The sequence below is a fragment of the Excalfactoria chinensis genome, chromosome 20 (assembly GCF_039878825.1).
Source record: "Excalfactoria chinensis isolate bCotChi1 chromosome 20, bCotChi1.hap2, whole genome shotgun sequence".
In the NCBI taxonomy this organism is placed as follows: Eukaryota; Metazoa; Chordata; class Aves; order Galliformes; family Phasianidae; genus Excalfactoria; species Excalfactoria chinensis.
In genome coordinates, this window is record NC_092844.1 from 2,022,789 (window position 1) to 2,042,981 (window position 20,193).

The 20,193-nt window shown below is 47.5% G+C and overlaps 5 protein-coding genes across 6 annotated transcripts in view; 4 read left to right on the forward strand and 1 right to left on the reverse strand.

Annotated features, from left to right (window-relative positions):
* The first annotated feature begins 1,218 nt into the window (after positions 1–1,218).
* LOC140261072 (basic phospholipase A2 Sms-N6-like) lies at positions 1,219–3,117 on the forward strand. Its single transcript, XM_072354125.1, has 6 exons — positions 1,219–1,323; positions 1,703–1,759; positions 1,868–1,997; positions 2,381–2,487; positions 2,620–2,768; positions 2,826–3,117. The coding sequence occupies exons 2-5, from the start codon at positions 1,720–1,722 to the stop codon at positions 2,727–2,729; spliced, it is 387 nt and encodes a 128-aa protein (XP_072210226.1). The 5' UTR covers positions 1,219–1,323; positions 1,703–1,719; the 3' UTR covers positions 2,730–2,768; positions 2,826–3,117.
* Positions 3,118–4,327: 1,210 nt separating this feature from the next.
* On the forward strand, positions 4,328–7,360 carry LOC140261074 (phospholipase A2, membrane associated-like). The gene is made up of 3 exons (XM_072354127.1): positions 4,328–5,233; positions 5,698–5,804; positions 6,347–7,360. Exons 1-3 carry the CDS (start codon positions 4,731–4,733, stop codon positions 6,487–6,489), a joined length of 753 nt encoding a protein of 250 aa, XP_072210228.1. The 5' UTR covers positions 4,328–4,730; the 3' UTR covers positions 6,490–7,360.
* A 22-nt stretch (positions 7,361–7,382) lies between these two features.
* On the reverse strand, positions 7,383–15,033 carry OTUD3 (OTU deubiquitinase 3). The gene is made up of 8 exons (XM_072354128.1): positions 14,853–15,033; positions 14,213–14,361; positions 13,331–13,443; positions 10,789–10,911; positions 10,007–10,132; positions 9,540–9,636; positions 8,589–8,773; positions 7,383–8,247 (listed from the first exon to the last, which is right to left on the reverse strand). The coding sequence occupies exons 1-8, from the start codon at positions 15,017–15,019 to the stop codon at positions 8,071–8,073; spliced, it is 1,137 nt and encodes a 378-aa protein (XP_072210229.1). The 5' UTR covers positions 15,020–15,033; the 3' UTR covers positions 7,383–8,070.
* A 1,656-nt stretch (positions 15,034–16,689) lies between these two features.
* On the forward strand, positions 16,690–17,610 carry RNF186 (ring finger protein 186). Its single transcript, XM_072354355.1, has one exon. It carries the CDS (start codon positions 16,690–16,692, stop codon positions 17,608–17,610), a length of 921 nt encoding a protein of 306 aa, XP_072210456.1.
* A 2,333-nt stretch (positions 17,611–19,943) lies between these two features.
* Positions 19,944–20,193, forward strand: part of TMCO4 (transmembrane and coiled-coil domains 4) — a 37,638-nt gene continuing 37,388 nt past the window's right edge. Inside the window, exon 1 of one of the 2 annotated variants that reach the window (XM_072354130.1) lies at positions 19,944–20,080. The gene's annotated coding sequence lies outside the window, so the exon portion shown is untranslated. Of the gene's footprint in view, positions 20,123–20,193 lie in introns of both variants that reach the window. The other variant, XM_072354129.1, reaches the window with a different exon arrangement.

Below are 20,193 nucleotides of genomic sequence, written 5' to 3' on the forward strand. Positions count from 1 at the left end.
TACGTCCCAGAGTCTCCCAGCTCACACGCAGTACCTCCCTGCACTATACAGAGCAGCTCAATAACCCCTCAGCACCTTCAAATGCTGCCTAGAGACGCTTAGAGCACCCCAGTAACCTCCCAGTGCTACCTAGAACCTCCCAGTGTGCTCCCAGTGCCCCCTAGTGTTGTGCAGAGCCTCCTGACACACTCCTAGCAGACCCCAGTCCTTGCAGGAAGTCCCCAATATGCTCCCAGTGCTGCATAGCACCCCACAATAACCTCTCTATGCCCTCTCAGTGCAGCTCGGTACTGTCTTGAGCCCTTCAGTACCCTGCTAGTAATGCTTAGTGTAGCCTAAAGCTTTCCAGTGCCTTTCCACTGAGCCTCAGCATTGCCCAGAGCCCTTCAATTAAATCCCAGTGCTCTGTGGTACTGTCCAGAACCTCCCAGTGCCCCCCAGTGCAGCCTACAGACACCCAGTACTCTTCTAGCACCTCATAAAATGAGACTCTGGACACTCAACATGGGGCTTTAGATCAACAAAATTGGGTTTGGGGAGCTGAAAAATAGGTGATGGAGCCTCAAAAAGGGGCTCCAGGCCCTCAAAATGGGCGTGTGGAATGAAAAAAGAAAACTTGAGCCCTCAAAATTATGACTTGCACCCTATAACTGAACCTGTGAACCTGAAGAATGACTCCCTAGACTGAAAAATCAGAGTCTGGGTCCCACAATCAGGATTACAAGCCCTTAAAGTTAGTACCTGGATGTCCAAAAAGGGACTTTGTGACCAGAAGTCAGGATGGTTAGATCCTCCACATGGTGTTTTAGAGGGTAAGGTAAAGTCTGGGTTCAAAGAATAAGGTTTAAGACCCCAAAAAATGAAGATGGGCAGATGCCTGGGGTCTGTAGGCAGCACTGAGAAAGCCCTGAGGGCATCAATAGATCAAGTGGGAGAACACTGGAAGGCTCTTGGCAGTACTGGGGGTTATTGGGGGGTGTTTGGGGGTCTCTAGATAGTGCTGGGGGTGCAGTAGAAAGCTCAAGACAATACTGGGAGACAGCAGGGGGTAATGGGCTGTTACAGAAAGCAGTGGGAGTGTAGCAGGAGGCTACAGAGCGCAGCAGGGGGCTCTGGGAGGGTGCCTGGGGGTCCCCAGACAGCAGCAAGGGGCTCCAGGCTGCGTCACATCAGGCTGTGGGTTTGGCCGGCAAGGGACGGGGCGTAGCAGGACGGCACGTGGGGACAGGCGAGAGGCATTGCTGCACTTCCAGGCAGGAGCCAGAGGCACAGGGCAGCACTCAGCCAGCAAGGGATTGGAATCAGAACTGGTGCCATTTCCTGGTAAGAGACCCCTGCATGACCCCGCTGCTGCCGGGGGTCATAGCACTGCAGAAGTGAAAATAGGGCCGGGGTGTTGGGAGGAGGAGGAGGAGGCGGCGGCATGCTGCACTGTTTTCCTTGCCTTGTGATTTAGTGCTTTGAGGAGAAAACTGAGCTGGGGAGATACTGATGCCAAGTTCTCTTCAGTGCAAGGGGTGGTGGGATGAGAGTTGGAGGGGGTGGGCGGTGGGATAGCTCAGGAATATGCTTGCTTTCAGCCAAGAGGCAGCAGCACCGTGTGAAGGAGCCCTCCTGCCTCCCTCCCTTCAACCTCTGGAGGATTTCTACCTGATTTCAGCAGGGCAAGGTTGGCAGGGCAGCTCCCGTTTCTCTCCCCCAGGTGCAGGTGAGAGGAAGATGAAGGTCCTGCTGATGCCGGCGCTGCTGCTCGCCTGCGGTGAGTGCAACTGCAATAGAAAAGGAGATCTCAACTAAACCTGCTCCACTCCAGCTGCCTGGGGCTTGTTTATCTCGCTCACAAAACCCTATTTTCCGGTCGCTTCAGGCATGCTCACAGCTCGTGGGAAGCACCCGCACACATTTGCTCCAGGGCTGGAAGGAAGCACTGTGGGAAACCTGACTGCCCATGGCTGTGGATCAGGATGGGGTCGTGGTCGCGCTGCTTCCATGGACCGGTACAGCATCAGCAAGTGGCAGCAAGAGGGGAACAGGATTTAGGGAAAGTGAGGCAATGCTCACCATTCCCTGCAGCCCTGTCGAGGAAAAGAGCACCGGCTGAAATGGATGGGATGGTCCAAAAGCCAGTGTGCAGAAAGGCTGAAGCCAGCAGTTGGATTCGGTGATCCCTATGGGTCCCTTCCAAGCTGGGATATTCTGGGGTTCTGTGAAAGGCTGCAAGGGGAAGCTGAGAAGAGGTGGGTGTGGGAGGAGGGGGAGCAGGCTGGGGATTGCCCAGTGCAGGAGAGGATGCAAGTCCTGCTTGCAGAGTTGCTGCAGGCAGTTGGAGAGCAGCTACCAGCCTGTTTGGGTCAGGGCCGGGTTCTCACTCTCGCTGCAGGTGCTGCCTGCTCCGTGCCTGCTGCTACGCCAAGCTGGCCACACGCCGCTGCCACGTGGGACAGACCCAACGCCTTGCTGTGTCCCAGCCGGGGGTCCCTGCCTGCAGTAAGTCCTCATGGCCATGGTTTAGGATCCTCTCATCCAACAGCCTTGAGAGTCCCCACTGCCACCCTGGCAGCTCCCTGGGTTCCTCCTCCAGCCACCATCCCAGTGCCGTGCTTCCTCTTGCTCCTGTAGGCTCCGGGACACGGTGCCAGAGAGCAGCCTGCAGATGTGAACGTTTGACTCAGCTGTGCCGGGCACGCAGCAGCAGGGCTCTGCGCAGGTGTCAAGGCAGGCGCTGCTGATGGAGAAGGGCTCCTCGTAATAAACCCACCTCCATGCTGGTAAGCAAAGAGGAGCTCGGCTCGGCGCCAGGAGCGCTTCCCGATCCTCTTCTTCAGGGCTTTTTGGCTACAATTGGAGGACAACCGCCCTTTTGTGAAGCTGCGTCATTAGACACTGGGTCTGAGGAGGGAGGGTAGCGCAGATGTAATGTTTCTGCTCAGAAAAACAAGGGAGGAGCAGACACCTGCGCCTTGTCACTGCAAAGGGCGAGATGATGGAAGCAGTCTTGCTGTTGGCGTTCACCCCTTTTGGCTCAAGCTCCCTGTTTGCAAATTGCTGCACGGAGATGCTGGCTCCCTCAGCTTCTTGCTTCGCTGCAGAATCTTTTTAAGTCGCTCCAAAATAAAACCAGAGAGCACAAAGCTTGCGGTCCTCTGTGTGATGTGACTTTGTTGCGTTCAGTGACAACCCCTGGCACTGGGGGAAGCTCATCCGTTAGCAGGGCTTCCTGCAGAGACACCAACAAAAGAAGCACCCAGCCCTAAGGAGCAGAGCTGAGCTGCAGGGTTCAGAGCCTGCTTATATTGCTGCCTGCTGGTACCATCATCCCTTTCTACATAAAGCCAGTCCATGCTCCCCAAAGGGTGATGCATCCCCCACCGGTGCTCATGGGCACCCCTCGGCCTTCCAGACTTCCCTACAATTCGCAGAGAGATGGAAGCTGCTGTCCAAGTCAGTGTGCAGGCATGATGCTGCAGGAGGGCTGGCTGCCAGCGAGCTTCACTGCGATGGGATGGCGGGGAATTCATGCTTGCCTCACAGTCAGAGCAGAACAAAACACGTTTCTCATCAGAAAAGAATGTTTTGGCCTTATTTTGCAACAACCTCCAGCATGTCCCTTAGGAAAAGGCAGTTCAGGCAGACAGCTGCTTCCTCTTGCCCCAAGCATCCTCACCATGCAGGTTTTCTGCCCTGCAGGTGAATTCAGCACAGTTGACCTTACAGGAGTGCTTGGACAGTGCTGCAAGCCCTATGGGGCTCCATAACAAAGTATAAACCCCAAAACAGTGACAAAAGCTGGTGTCCCCCCAGGAGCAGGAGCACACTTTGCTGTGCCCTGGGCATTGCCAGCTGCAATTCACACCCTATCTTTATCCCAGATGTGATGACAGTGGTACCGGGAAATATCCATTGAACAAGGAAGAATTCCTGAATGAGGAAGTATCCCTTGAATCAGAAATGCTCCCCACCAGCTGCAAACCAGGCACCCACAGTTTAGCCCTGGGGGGGCACAAGCACCCACTAGGAAGGAAAGTGCAGCCCTGCGCCAAGCAGCTGCTGTTTGCAAGGTATAAATCAAGGATCATGTCCTTGTCAGGATGGGATAACAGAGGTGATTCAGTTGACAGATTGCACACCAGGATGAGTTGAAACACTCTCTCCTTGTTTAAATCCTGCTATGCAAATCAGCTCACATGGAGCTCGGTGGGCAGCTCTGTGAGCTCAGATGCAATGAAGTGAGCTACACAAGTGCTGAAAAGCAGCACTGGAATTGGTGCATAAGGTACTGGGGGGGGGGGGGGGAGAAAAAAGGCAACTCCATGTAAGCATGCTAAATTCATTAATTATTACCAGCAACCCCAGCCAGATCCCAAGAATGTTGTTACAGCACTTGCTGAGGCACAGAGACGTGCAATATTTAGCATCACTTGGGGCTGAGTGATGACCATCACCAAAACCCACAGCTCCACATCTCACCCACATCAGAGCAGGAAGGGAGGATGCTTTGCACTCTGCATTTTCTCCCTGTCCAAGCGAGCAATTAGGAAAACAGTAAGATACAACACGGTGCTTTTGAAAGCCATTTAGGGACAACATTGTTCCTGTTTTCCCTCCAGTTCTCCTTATTTGTGCAGAGCGCTGAGATAACCAGATTCACGCACAGACAAGACTTCACTCAGTTCCAGTCCATGTAAACATCCCCTGCCCTCCCATCAAAGGGCATCCCGTCATTTCCAAGAATGGGAATTGCACCTGAGCAGGCCTCCAAGATGCCAGGAGCAGCTTGCACATGTAACGGAACCAATATGGCGAGGACTGTCAATATTTGCCCACTTTGGAGAAATCAAAGGAGGAATCCCGCTGAGCGGACACACGCTGTCTATAAAATGTACGTCTGGGTGCACACTCGGCACCCTGGGATCATCCTGCTCATCACAAGTGCTGCCTACCACGAGGCCATGAAGCTCCTGGTGCTCCTCATCTGCCGTGAGTACCCCCTGCATGGTGATGGGGCAAGGCTGGGGCTGATGGCTCCTCTTTTTAGTCCATTTTTAGAGGGTTCTCTTTCCAACACCACTAACAACATGTCTCCAGTTGCAGGGCTGGCCCCCGCGAGCTGCAACTTGGCTCAGTTTGCTTCCATGATTAAGGAGAAGACTGGGAAGTCTGCGCTGTCCTACAACACCTACGGCTGCCACTGCGGCCTTGGGGGATCCAAGAGGCCGGTGGATCCAACTGACTGGTAAGCGAGGAAGCAGAGGGGTGCTGCCAGCCCTCTGCTCCCAAAGCTGAATGCAGGGTGAAGCTGGGGCAGGCAGAGCAGGGAAGGACACGCAGCTTTTCTTGAATATCAGATCACTGGTCTTCTCTGCCTCTCCCTGTGTATGAGGCTAGAAGCTGAGGTAGCAATGCCATAACAGTCAGTGTAACCTTAATGCATGTCTTCAAAAGCTGCTCAATAGCAGCAGCTCGCACTGTGCTCACCTGCTTCCAAAAGGAGGATCATCTAACAAACCCAGGCTAATTAAAGCAGCCATTTGGTGTTACACCAAGTTGCTGAGGCAGAAAAATGGGAACGTTCAGGTGAACGAGGCTGCTCAGCAAGTGCTGTGCTGCACCCAAACACATGCAGCTTTGCACAGGTTGTGCACCACCATTTCCCCTCTGCTCCCCACCCTGCCCTGATGGGACTTCATGTGACACCAGGTGCTGCCATGCCCACGACTGCTGCTACAAGAGGTTGACATCCTTGACCTGCATTCCCCACCTTGTCGGTTACAATGTCTCCATCAAGAGAGGCCAGATCACATGCGGTAAGAGATGGCGCAAGGCCCAACCACTCTCACTTCCAGGGAATCCCTTCCTTGGTGTCCTTCACACCAACCTGGCTGGAAAACCACTTGCTGGGGAGGGGGTGGAAGAAAAGGAAAGGTGCCAGGAGTGGTGCTAATGTACCAGTTGGGGCCATGGGAAAGTTGAGAGCTAGGAGAGCTCCCTGAGGATGGGGGGTCCCCTTCTGTGGAGACCAAATACTGACCCAGCCAAGCTGGACACAGAATACTTGAGGTTTTAATCTGGATGGGGTCATTGTGCTGTCCCTTGTGACAACCTGGAGAAAACAATATTGCTTCTGGGTGAGGGGACCAAAACTGAGCACCTCCTCATGACCTAAACAAATTTCGATATAAATTAAACTAAATGCTCCCTCCAGGGTCATTACTGGTTTGTAGCCAAACAGTTCCATGCCCCAAGGGGAGGATAGTGGCAACAGGATTCATCCTCAGCTACCCTAGGGTTCATGGGGATGATTTGAAAAGTAACTCCAAGCTTTTGCTCTCCTCTCCTTTTCCTCCAGGATCTGGAAATTCATGCCAAAGAGGTACCTGTGAGTGTGACAGGAAGGCAGCAGAGTGTTTCAAGAGGAACCTCAAAACCTTCAGCAAAAGCTACGAGAATTATTCAAACCGCAAGTGCAGGGGCTCACTTCCCTCTTGCTAGAGATGCCAGACTTGAAACCTGATGGAAATGCTTTCAATTGAGATTCTCTTCCTGCAGTGAGATGAAGCAAGGCACAACTCCAGACTCACTGCACCAAAAAGGCACTTGGAACCTCTACACCAAGCCTGCCAGATCCTGAATTGGTGCACAAGGAAAGCTTGCTCCTCAGAATTAAATAAATCATAAAAAAATCTTTGCAAATAAAAATAATTTTCCAAGACAATTTCTAATGTGTTGTTTCATGACAGTGCCTGAATGGGTGGGAAAGCTACAGAACTATTGGATCCAACAATACAAGGCAGCCAAACTGCAGGTGCAAACCAGCTCTGCCCTGCTAATTAATTACTTACTAAAGCTATGGGGCACTGCCAGGGCTTTAGGTTTCCATTTGAGAGAGGACTTCAAGTTATACCTAAGCTTCTCTTTGGTCAGAAACCTGAACCAAACATTTCTACCAGAAGAGAAAAATGAGATAGAATTTAGCTGGGAAAGAGCTAATCAAGTCAATGCTGCCCTCTAAGGTTTCTGAGTGCAAACACATTTCACTCCAGCCAACAGCAAGGCATTTTTACATTCACATGTAAATAGCCATAAATCTAAGGCCAAGTCCTACAGTGCTTCCACTTCAGTTCAGATTCCCAATTCTGTAGTGGAAAGCACCACAGACTTCGAGCTGCATATTCTATGTTACCTAGTGACCATATTCGAGAGGAATTTAAGGTGAAAATCCTACCCTAGAAAAAGCTTGATTTACAAAGAGTGAACCAGGCATGGTTTCCAGTAACCACTGCTGCTTGGAAGCTTTTTGCACAAGACTCCTGATCCACTGGTTATAACTTCATTTAGAGACTAATGACTATCAAGTTCCTGGCTTAGACTAAAGCTCAGGAGTTACTCTAAAGCTCCAGAATATGGCAAAGGAAAAGAGATTCCAGATGTCCAAGTAACAGCACTCAGCACAAACTCCAAGCCTGCTCATATCATATTTTACTACCTTGTTAGACTTCACCAGATCAAATGTTTCAGCCCTGCAGCCTCAGGAGTTCACTCTCAGATGAAAAAGGAAAGAAGAATCTCATGTTTGATAGTGTTGGCTGACACTTTTTTAAGAGAATTCTGGGACTATTCTATATAAACTTAAATAGAAAAAAAAACAAAACAAAAAAGCAGCACATTCCTGAGTTGAAAATTGTTAACACTTTCCCTGACAGTAAGGTAAAATAAATCTTCTCCACAGTAAAAAGTTGCTATAATAAATCTAAGTATATGAAGAGATCTCAAAGCAAATCTGATGTTGTTGTGTGAGGAAAACTGTCTCACCTTTATATCATCATCACCACCAAGATAATGAAAAGCAGTCCCTACTTTTTGGTTAAAGCTCTTCTCTCAACACAGGTTGCTGTAGGATTACTGAACAACTGCCTGCCCTGCAAGTGAAGAAACAAAGTGCTTATATGCTCAGCCATCTCCACAAAAAACAGCTTCACAGTAACAAGAGATGCTTGGAAGTTTGCTTAAGAGGAGATTTATCTTCACCAGTTTCCTTTGCTTTTCTCACCGGAACGCTTAGAACACATTCAGTCATATATTTAGAGCTGCCATGGTCTTCACCAAGGTTATCTGGTTATCTGAGTCCACCTCTTCCTTGCTGTTATCTGCACAGTTACTCCTATTGGCCAAGACCTTCTGTCGGTGCCTTTCTTCCTGCCGCTTCTTCTTCTCCAGACGCTGTTGTTCCTTCTTTTGCTTTTTAAATACCTGAAAAGGGAAGAATAAAAACAAAGCTGAAAACAGACATTCTCTGCCCAGCTGAGGAAAAATAACACAGTGGAAAGGAGGTGAGGAGATACCAAAGCAGCTGCCAGAAAATGTTTATTCCAGACTATTTATCTGATCTTCATGTTACTGTGGGAAGAGTGCCATTTGTCATTAATAAACATTCATCTTTGAGAAAAGCCACAACTGGGGCAGCAACAAAATCCAGTAACTCGAAGTGCTTTTTAATGAAAAGGAGAACATAGCTGCTGGCTAAGCAATCCAAAGCACTCCCCTAAACTTTAAAGGATGCTTAAATCACTGCCAAACCACCATGCACATACCTTTAAGTTTTTGTTAGCTCGACTCTCTTCATCAGATCTAGCCTGTCCTTTCATATTATTTTCTGTTTCGTGGCGATGCAAACTCTGACTTCCCAAGATCCTTGAACCATTTCCACTATCTTCACACAGAGCTGAGGCACACAGTTTCTGACCATCGTTCTGGGGATCACTCTGCTCCTCAGCACCTACCAACAACAAAGTTTTTTCTCAGACACTCTACACAGAAGCTGTCTCTGTCAGCCAATTCCTTCTTCCAGGCTTTCTGGAACAGCGATTTTTTTTAGAAGCTGGTTCAAATATGGAAAAAGACAAAGTTCAGTCTGCTCGCTTCTGTCTGCTTATGTAGTACCCTACATTTTATCACGAGCTGCAATGCAGAAGGGGGTCTCTCCACAGTGGCATGCTGTTATTTTTCAGAAGCATCAGAACAAAGCTTTACTGACAAGTGCTCATAACTTCACAGGGAAGACCCTACATCACAAGCAACAAAAAGAAAAGTCAGGATCCTTCATGCTTAAGAACTAGGTTACAACTGGGTACATCAGGTTGTCCAGAGAAAAGAACTAGACAGAACATACTTGGAGATGTTATAAACCTGAAAGCTCAGTTATGTAGTGAGGAAGCCACAAGAATGGCTCCAGGGATTGCTTACACAATCTTACACAGAGCTTTTCAAGATTTGAGTGGAGAACAAACAGGATATGCTCAGTGGCATATCAGAACTTAGTTTAGTGCCTTCAGCACTCCCAGGTCAGTCTCACTGTGAACTGAAGACTATGCAGGAGCACAAAATCTGCCCTACGGATTTTTCTGAGTACATAAGAAGAGGCAGCAGCACAACCAACAGGAAGTTTCTGCTGCCACTGTCCGTGCTGAACTGCTGTTTACAGTGAACATTAAGGTCAGACAGCATTTTTCTGAAGCACTAAGTGACAAAGTCCACGTACTTACTGATTCTTTCCACTTCCTGCACTTGAAAGATGGCGAATATTGCAGATTCTAAGTTGTAGTCCTCCATTTTCAGAACCTGGCTTACCAACTCGATGTCCTATCCAAGAGAAAGATAACATCACAGAGTTCAAACCAGTGACATACACACAGCCATTCAACAGTATGAAGAACATACTGTTCTTCAGTAACCACATGTAATCTAGTGACCACAGCTAAATTTTGTGGAGTATGGGATGTCTAGATTTTACAGAAGCTGTTTTAAACCAAGAGGTTTTTTTTGAGAGAGACTGTAAGACAAAGCTTCCAAAACTATCAAGCATACTTGATTGATTCTAGGATGCTATGCACCCTAATTTATGCCTGCAGTACTGAGATTGTCCAAGACAAACACTTTTTTTCCTCCAGGATTACCTTCACATATCAAGGAGCTTGGGATATGGAGCATAAAAAGGGCACTCGGTACTTACTGAACACCCAGTTGCACTGCACACTTCTTGTATAGCAGCTTCCATTTCAATTTCAGTCTCATCTTCAGAGTCATCCTTCTGTTGCTTCGTTTCCTCCTCCTTATTTGATTCATTTTTGGAGAGCATCTACAAGAAAAGCAAAGCCCAGAAGCGTGCATTACTTTCATCATCTAGTTTGACATTGACATAAATTGGATTATAGCATTCTCAGCAAAATCAAAGTATCTTGGAAAGTGTGTAACTTCCATTGTCCCTGACACCACTTCCTAAGATTCATAAACACTCCACTGAGAAAACTCTTACATACTACAAGATCATGCACACCAGTTAACAATCACTGGCTTTTTAAATGAAGCAATAAATACAAATACATGCAGACAAACCCTGCCAACAGGGCAGCTCACTCACTAACAGGAGTGAGTTATGCGAGATATGAGAATTATTGTATCTGGATGTTGTATTTCCATCTGTTTCCTTCCTCCCATTTGGTTTTGTATTTGAGATGATGAATCTAACTGAAATTGTGTTGACTCAAGACTCCTACAGTCCATACATCATTGCATCACATTCAAGACTGATTTCCAGGCCAGTAATTTAAGCGCTTCACATATGGTAAAGAAAGTGGACAGCACTAATTAAATTGATCTTAGGTATTCTTCTATCCCCAAGATGGGACAGGGACCAAACTCTTCTCTCAGTGCAAATGAGGAAGTAAATAAACTGGTGACATTCAGCTGTTAGTTTTCAGCCACAGCTGATCAGGTCACTCTGACACAACCAACCTCCATCCGAAGATATGCTGGGGCTTCAGAATCATCGTTGATTCTCCTCACACTGTCATAGTGCTCTCCATGCCGATACGCAATATGCAGTTCCCTCACATTGCTTTTGTCAGTGCCTTGAATCTAATCGAAACAAACAGACGGCAAATGAGGATTTGAACTTCACTTCGGAGTCACATTTTTCTTAGCATTACTTATTGAAGTAATGATTAACACTGTGCTAGGAAAAAAGTACGTAGCTGATGAAGTATCTTTAAACAGGAAGCTCTGACCTAATAATCCCAGATGTACCTACACAGTAACAACATAGTTTCTGTGTGAAGGGTAAGATACATACTGTGGGATCAGTTACTTCATTACAAACAAAACACAGCATGAAAATATTTTAATGGTAAGTTTAAGAAGATTTTCTAAGCTTTCTACAGAAGCAATTACAGTTTTCCGATGATCTTTCCCAAACCCATCTTCAGTGACAGTGTTCATTTAAGGTATGATGCCGTTTTACCCCCCCTCAAGGGTAAGGAAAAAGAGTTTGATCAAATTGGGACTGCAATAGAAACAGTTACCCATGGCAGTTTTGTTCTGCAGTTGTAACAAAGCAGCGTTTTAGGGATCTGCATTTGAAGTGGATGTTTTGCTTAGAAAAGAAATAGCAATAAGTACAAACCACAATAATTTATTAGCTCAAGCACATCATTAAAAATCAAAAGTTCCTTTGCTCTGCCAGCACCAAACACTGCAGCTTCTGTAAGAGATTTCTCACCACGAGAATTTATTTGGATCTATGAGATAACATCATTTCAACTCCTGCAAGGAATGCAGAATATTACACCATAATTGCAAGTCTCCTTTGCCCACCTGTCAAAGCCAGAGTTCAAAGATATGACACCTCTGCTAGAGAAGATGTAAGTAAACAGCAAAACATGCTTGCTTCAGGACTCCAGTTTCCCAATCCTTTTACGTCTTTTCCCAGCTTGCAGCATTTACACCAAGTCACCTTTCAACCAAGTCTGCAGTTTGTGTTGCATTAACAACATTTCACAAGAGATATTCCCCATTCACCTGTTTTACACTTGTTCACCTCTGAGCTCCAACACAACACTAGGTTACGTTTAACTCCTGCCTTTTATCCTACTAAGTTGTTCATCATGCTGAATCTCAGATTTATTTTCAACATTTCTCATTTGTCAGAAGCTAAGTGGTTATCTAACAAATCTTAAGACTGAAAATGAGCCAGTCTCTTTGGTTGTCAGTACTGAAGCCTCACTTGCGTTCTCTCCAAAGTACAGTGCAGATTAAAAAACAAAAACAAAACACTGGAAAAAGGTAAAGAGATACCCAAAAAGCCAGCAACATAACCCACATGTCTGTGCTAACTTGTAGCCTGACATTTTCAGCCACTATAAAGAAAAAGTTAAAGGTCATTAAAGCCCTAAGAAGTCATCACAAGGATGCCCAACTCCACAGTGTTTCTGAGTAGGTCATAGCTTGAGAAACAGCTGCAGGGCCCAAACACTTCTCCCATTCACATTTCTGCAGCTTAGCTGCAATTTATGCAAATAGTTTTCTTAAAATTAAAGGCTAATGCACCATCTGCTTTTGACTTCAGACCAAAGGAGATATTCATACCATCTGCTTCTCTGAATATGCTCTCTTTACAATTTAATCTTTCCAGTATTGCTGCTGGGGCTCCAAAGTAGAGACAGAGGGGAAAAGAACATATACAAGTATGAAAAAATAAGAAATCAGTATGGCTAACATGAAGAAGTTGTCCTGGATTAGTTGAATCTAGCCAACTAGGACAGACTGTCACTACGTTGTGAACCCCTCCAGATGCTCCTCACACCAAAATCAAAGTCTGAGATTTTTCAAGAGGATGTACAAAATATCGATAAGAGTTCAGTTTGCTGACGTTAGTATGTGGTTCAGAACAACAGCAAAACATGAACAGTACCTCCACAAGCTCTCCTGCAGGGTCATCACCTCCATATAACCTTGCAGGCCAAGCAGATCAGTATGCCTATCTGTTACTGGCAGATACATTGTAAAGATACACACACACATATATATTTTCACATATATTAGACATCTTGCTGCTAATGGCTGCCATTGGCTGCCATAAAATACGAGTTTAATTTGTTTGGGTTCATGAATCCATCTGAAATTAGTCTGAATACACTTAAAGGAGAGCAGAATGGAGCTGATGGATGACTTGTTCCAGTCTCTTCCTGTTAGAAGGAATCACAGCACAAAGTCCTTTCCAGGAGCTGTTTAAATGCCACTCTAAGGTTTTAAAGCTTCTTCTATCATGCTATTCTGTCTCCATATATCTACTTTTCAAACATTCATTGCTGTCTTTCATTCCTTGTCCTCCCAGCTGTGTTCTTCAAGGCTGAAAAAGCAAGGCCAGCTCTCCATCATGCCAAGCTAAGTATGGCTGCTGAGCAGTATTTTTGTGCTCTTTTGACGGATCAGAAAGTTTCAACTGTTTGCATCCATCAACTAGAAGTTAGGCCAAAACACAGAAGTTTTCTTTACTCACCTGCCACAACGGTGCATTCAGCTGATGAATAACCACGTTCATTTGATTGTTCCTTGCAAAGGCCACAATAGCATCATTGCCAGCAAAGGTACCAGGCTTTGCCAAATTGGTAACTGAAGAAAAAAAAAAATCCAAGATATTTATAAGAGCTGGAGACCAATTTCCGACAGTTCCAAAAGCACTGCAGTGATAGCAAGTAATAAAATTTCAACAAGGGGCCCAAGAAATAAATTCTGGAAAGGAAATCCCACTGTTAAATGGCAACTGCAGGGGCAAGAATCCAGCAGTGTCAGAAGTTTATGAGTATTAAATGACCACAGAGAGTCCAGAAAAGGCAGCACACCTTACATTATGCAAAGACATCAGTCCTGTATTAGCTCTCTGGAAAGGTGCCACATACTAAATGACCACACTGCTTTCATGGATCACCTTCAAGTCACCTGGCACAAGCACAAGGCTGTGAGAACAAAGGCTGCATTGGTTTCTGCCTTGGATCTTCCTCTAGGTTAACACTGTAAAACATCGTATGTCAAGAAGAAAGAAATCCAAGGAAGTCAGCACTCAATGGCCACCAATATTCTGGATGCTTCAAGTGAAACCTTGTGGGCTTTATTTTCTCCTTGTAAAAAACCACTAACTTTTCACTCTTTGCTTTTTTTTCTTCCCTTTTCCAAGTTCCTCCTAAATTCAAATAAGTTTCAGGACAACTCTACTGGCTCATCTTTCTACAGAAACATAATAAATGTAAACTCAATGCTCTTACTAAAGGTTAGGGTCTGATCATAATAACACAGTGTGGGATGAGGAATAGCTTAATACTCAAATGAGAAGAAATCATATTCCAGAATAACCCTATCTATGAGCATCCTATGGAAACTGTACCATGTTTCTCAAAGGGAACATCATCCTCCACGAAGGGCTCAAAGTCCTCTCGTCGCTTTATCATGTATTCCACTGTCTCCTGGCGATGTCTGAGATGGTTCCGGGAGTGTCCCTCAAGTTGGTCACCCAGGGCACGAAACAAACAGTTGCTAATGAATGAGAAACTACCTGTTAGTGTGTTGGCGGCACTGCTAAAAAAAACCACACCACTAAACCAATGATGTGGCAGCAGAAAAAACGCAGGCTGGACAGCAGGAACTGAGATTAGAAGAATTCAGGCCAAGAACATAAGATTTAAGTGAACACGTCATCAGCTCCTACAGAGCAAGTCAAAAGTAGGCACAGTGCGGGGCCAAGCTGTCCTGAACTGCCACGGAGACAAAGAACAAAGGCCAACACAAGGATTCATGGACCAGCTTCTCAAGAGGCACGTGTCTAACCCCGTCCTCCCATGCCCCGCACCGACGGGAAGCCCTCCGGCCAGCACAGCCCTAAGTCCGTCCGAGCGAGGAAGAGGGCTTGAAGGGCACAAACCCGGCGTTATCCGAGGGCACAGGGGGAACGCCCGGATCCCCGTGGGGCGCAGTCCGCGCTCAACCAGGAGGGGCAGCCCCTCAGCCCTCACACCTCCGGCACTCACCCATCGCCCGGCACCTCCCGCAACTTGAGGCCGAGGGCCCGGAGCTGCCTGGCGAGGCCTCCGCCGCCCTCCGGAGGCTTCGCAGCCGTGCCACCGGCGGCTTGCCGGGGCCGCCGGGCCTTCTTGGGGCCGCCGGACCGTGAACGGGCTGCCTGCTTGCGGGACATCAACGCCGGCGGCTCCGCGCATGCGCAGCGGAGCGGCACCATCGAGAACAGCGCGGAGGTAGATAGAGCGTCGCCACTCTGCTCCCCCGCCCTCCCCTCGCCGGGAGGACCGTCCGCCAGGGGGCACCGGCGGAGCGGGGCTGAGCCATCCGAACCCGAGCTCCGGTTCCAACTGAACCGGGGAACAAACGAGGAACCAGCACTAACGGAACAGTAATTAGCATACATCGTGCTGAAGGGCTGCGGTCAGCACAGTTAAGCACAGCACGTGAGCAAGCCGGTGAATGTCACGCACACAGCCAAGGCCAAAACTGAGTCGAAATTCGGGCAGCTCCCTTTGGACACCCAGCTGAGCACTTCATCAGTGCAGGAGAGCCACGAAAAGGCATTCTTAATCCCATCTGACCGATAGAAACCAGGCGGAGAGCCCACGTGATGCCCACTCGTTCAACTGAAAGGTCGCCGTGCCCCTAAAACTTGGGGTCACCCAGAAGTCCATCCAACTCTGCTGTATCTTGTCAGCAGACACACGGCGCTGCGCCCAGACGCTTCTCTGAAGTTTGCTTACAACAACTCTTGTGCTATTTCCCAGCAAAGCACAAGCTCTTCTCACCCCAGCCACGCTCCAGCAGTTCACCAGAGTCCTCGTGAATTCCTTCCCCTTTAATTACCGTTGTTTCATCTCTTTCTGCTGCTCCCCCCCACCCCCTGCAGAGGGGCTGCTATGCAGTAGCACAGATAGCTCGAGCATTCGGGTGCATTTGGGGCCGCAGGCTCAGTGCTGTGTGTCTCCTGCTGGTACTTCTAACCTAGCCTAGCCCTCTGGGATCAATGACGTTTCCTTTTCTACCTTCCTTCCTTCCGTGGGATTCTTAGTGAGAAAACCATCTGTATTTTACCCCTCGTTGTTCAGAAGAGCTGAGCGCCACCTACCAGAGCATTCCTGAGAGCACGGGGCTGTCCTGTGAATGCCAATAGGAGTCCTGCCAACACATCTCTCTCGTGGGCTCTGAGAACCTCAGGGATCTCAAGTGGTGCTTCAGTTAGCACTTCAAACCATAGAGGTGCTCCTATAAGAAAGAGTTGATAACAATCAGACACTGAACACTCATAGAGTCACAGGAGGTTGGAAAAGACCACGGAGATCATTCAGTCCATCCCCAACCGTGCCACTAAGCCACGTCCCTAAGTGCTGCTTAGAAAGAAAGAAGCAGGGCAGTCTTCCTGCCTTTTTGTCCCTCACTCCTTAATCAAAGCACTGCATTCAGTACACCAATCAGACAGTTCCTTTGGCTGTCACTGTCCAGCCAGGTTCTGCTTAGAACCCAAAGAAATCACCCTTAACAAATTAAGTACTAATTGATTAATAATAGTAGTGTCAGTCTCTCAGTCTGGCTGTCCCGGTGAACAAAGCTGCAGTCTCATTACACCATGGGATCTCCTGGATGGGAATTGCTCAGTGATAGCAGCCATTGTAAAACGTCTTGGCCACGGAGCTAATTATTAACTCAGCAGCTCATAAAAACATCACATTGTGAGAGCACAACACACTTAAAACCAACTGTCACTCGATCATGCATACAACAGGAATAAAGGAACACGTAAAAGGAGACAGAAACTTGGGAAATCCTACGGCTAAGGGAAGACAAACTGCACTGAGGTTTATCTCCATGGAGAAATCCACGGACAAGCTAAGCAGCGAGAACAAATGGGGAGCTTCTGGAGTACCTCAAGCTGAGAAGGTCAGTCCTGCTCCCACTGCAGGGGCTGCAGGAATGAGCGGAGCAGGACCCCGTGCAGATAATGCTGCTGATGTGGAGAGATTGGCATTCACTGAGGGACACTGCAAAGAAATGGAGAGGTCTCCAGGCACTGAGCTAGTCAGTCCTGATGCCTTGAAAGCAGCGTTTTCAGAAGGGGACGGTCTGAACTCAGCATCTCTTGCTATGGTAACAAATCCAAGCTCTCCCGAGGTATGCGGTTCTGAAAGGAACGACCAGCCTTCACCCACATCATCTCTTGCAGACATGGACTGCCTGGTCTGCTTCAACAAGTACAACATTTACCGGCTCCCAAAGCTCCTGAGCTGTCAGCATGCTTTCTGTGCAGTCTGCCTCAAGCTTATCCTCAGGAAAGAAGAGAACACCTGGATAATCACCTGCCCACTGTGCAGAAAAAACACGTTTGTGTCAGGAGGACTTATCCGCACGCTCCCAAATAAAGAAGAGATCATGGACCTCTTGGAACACCCTGACTCATGTCCTGAGGTACACGTCTCTGGCATAGGGCTGGATAGCAGCAGCTGGGCTCAGAGCAGCCAGGACATTTTAAACAGAGAACAAACTGTCCCAGCAGATAACAGACTGGCTGTGCAGAGACTTGTGCTGCTCCTGCTGCTTTTGGTGATTCTCACCATCCTCATCCTCCCGTTTATATACTCTGGGATGATTAAATGGGTCATTTGTATCATGCTGACTTTGGGGTTGGTCATGTCTATGGTGCTTTGCTGCACTCCTAAATTTTATTGGAGCTGCAATGGAAGCTCACTCAGGTCGTGCCACAAGGAGACCCACATTGCTGCTATTGCCTGAAACAAGGTGAGATGCCTGGAGATAATGACTGGTTCCCCTTGCACAGCTCAATGTCAGAAGCACGAGTCAGTTACTGGACTTTGAGAGCAAACACATCATAAATTCAAAGCGTCTGACATACCCCTAAGGCTGAACGGCTCTGCAGAGTGCTGTTTTAATTTTATTACTGAAAACATAGAAAAAAGCATTTGTATGCTGACATTCGTAAGGGAAAATTGAGAGCCTTCCTCACAGCTTTTATCCCAGATTAATAATTACTTTGTTTTGCTTTGGTCTTTTTGTTCTTGTTGGTGTCATCTCTGGATTACTGCTGCAGAACATTATCTGAAACATTTGACGCTGAACATCTGCCCCCAGTGCTGTGTTTTCCTGCTCTTTTAACATACCCACACCTTTTCTTGTGATAATATGGGGAATTAGCCTGATAATCTGGGACTGGACAACTAGCCTCAATGGAAGGGGGCAATTTTAACCCAGTTTATCACCTTAATCTGTATCATGGACCAAAAGGTTGTTGTCAGGGGTGGGAAGGTGGGGCTGGGAGAAGGCAGTGTTGGTTGTTGAATGCAGAACTAGAGAGGAAGAGGCAAAATCAACACTTTGAGTCTACAATTTACAAAGGGCGAGGCTCTGAAAAGCTCACGATATTCCAGGCTCCCTGCAATATATAGCACAGAAATGGTTCCACTCAGCTGCACTCCTCTATCTGGCTTCCTGTACCACCTTTCCTTTTGCTCTCTTTCCATTAAGTGTGCCATTGCCCTTGGAGATGTCCACAGTTCTCCTTGTAGAGATAAAAATAAATTGTCATGCTATGCCAAACCTGATGTTTTTATTTTAATATGCGGAATATGTCCATTAAAGCTTAATAATAATGCTACTTGCTTTTTGACTTCTGTGTTTCAGTTCTGCGTGCCAATTAACATCAAAACATTTGACAGCTCCCTCATTGACAGGAACTACAGCTGAGAAAGCATTCTATGAGTTACTGTCAAGCCCTCTCCACCACCAGCAGTGGATGGCTGGCATTATAAATGCTTGTAATGAATGCTAACGTGAGCCTCAGTGTGATGTGCATGAATACAAAGGAATAAGCTAGAAGGGTTAAAGGAAAAGCGCGCACCAATTGCACAGAACACTGATCTCATTCAATTGAGAAGATAGGAAGGGTAGAACACGCCGTCCTGAAGATAAGATGACAAAGATGACATGGACTGCAGCCATAACATACCCCAATTAAAAACTAAAGGGCAGTTTGGCCCAAGAGAAGATACTTGGGAAGAGACCAAGTGAGACTGGCACCAAACAACACCCACTCTAGAAAGGTGTACAGGTCACACCCAGGATCATTTTGTTATCTCCAGTCAAGAGATACTGATCCTGCACTGATGCTCATAGGACACATACACACACAGAGAAGTGCTATAAAGGAATGTTCTCCCTCAAAATGGTCATCCTGCAGCTCTATACCAGCACATTACAAACCTGTGCTCAGCAGTTCAACTGTATTGTATTCTAAAACATGATTTGTTTGCATGCAGTTCTCTCTCATACCAATCTGAGTGGCAATCAAGCTGCAGTTCCAAATCACCCTGCCTTGCTTACAGTTGTTAGGTGGGACCTGATTTCACATAGTGATTAAATGACATATGGTAGCAGAGAAATAGTTCATGGTGAGAAATGGGCCGAGCTGTCCTTGCTCTGCTCCACCATTAGAGCAAAAATATTGACCAAAACCCATGAAACCAATGCAACAGCCTTAGGCTCAGGGGGCTGAATTAACTCCGCAGCCTTAGCACAACCCTAGGATTTCTACAGGGCTGAGCAGAGCCTGCCAAGCTGATTGCACCCATAACTCTGGGTTATGGATGCTGGTGTTTGCTGATGGATCATCCTGCAGTTTGTTTAGGTAACAGATAGGGCTGTATCTCCGGACCAAAGAGATAAGGAAGTTCTGCTGAGTGTCTGTACCAGGGAAACAGGAGGTCCTGCTTGGAATTGCTTACTGCATACATAACATACATACACCTGGGAAGCTCCCATACGTAACACGAGTAATGTATATAAGCTGAAGATCCGCTGTGTAAGCTATGCATTATAGGAGGATGACCCCCAAAGCATCTAACGCATCTATTAAAGAATGCCCGCTTTCTAACACTCCAACTTGAGTCTTAGAGACTGGTTTAAAGTACAACTGACCTTGATGCTGCCTCCCCAGCCCCAGGTAAGCGCAGGTAAGAAGCCATCGCCTCATGTGGGCGCCCGCCATCACCTCAGGTGAGACACCACCTCAGCGCAGCGCTCTTCCTTCCCGCCCTTCGTAAGCTACGCTACCGGCGTAAAGGAGAGCACAGGGCCGCTTGGCGCTGTCTATACGGAAACTGCGTAAGGGCCACATGCAGAGAAAGGACGGGCGGAAGAGGCGGGAAGAGGCGGCGGAAGGGAACGCAACGTTCCGGGCCGGCAACAGGTCGGAACCGGGCGGCGAGATGGGCCGGGACCGGGTTAAGAGGTGGGACAGGGCGGGCGGACCCCTCGCTTCAGGCTGTTGCTTCAGGGGTGTGTGGTGGATGCTATATCCGA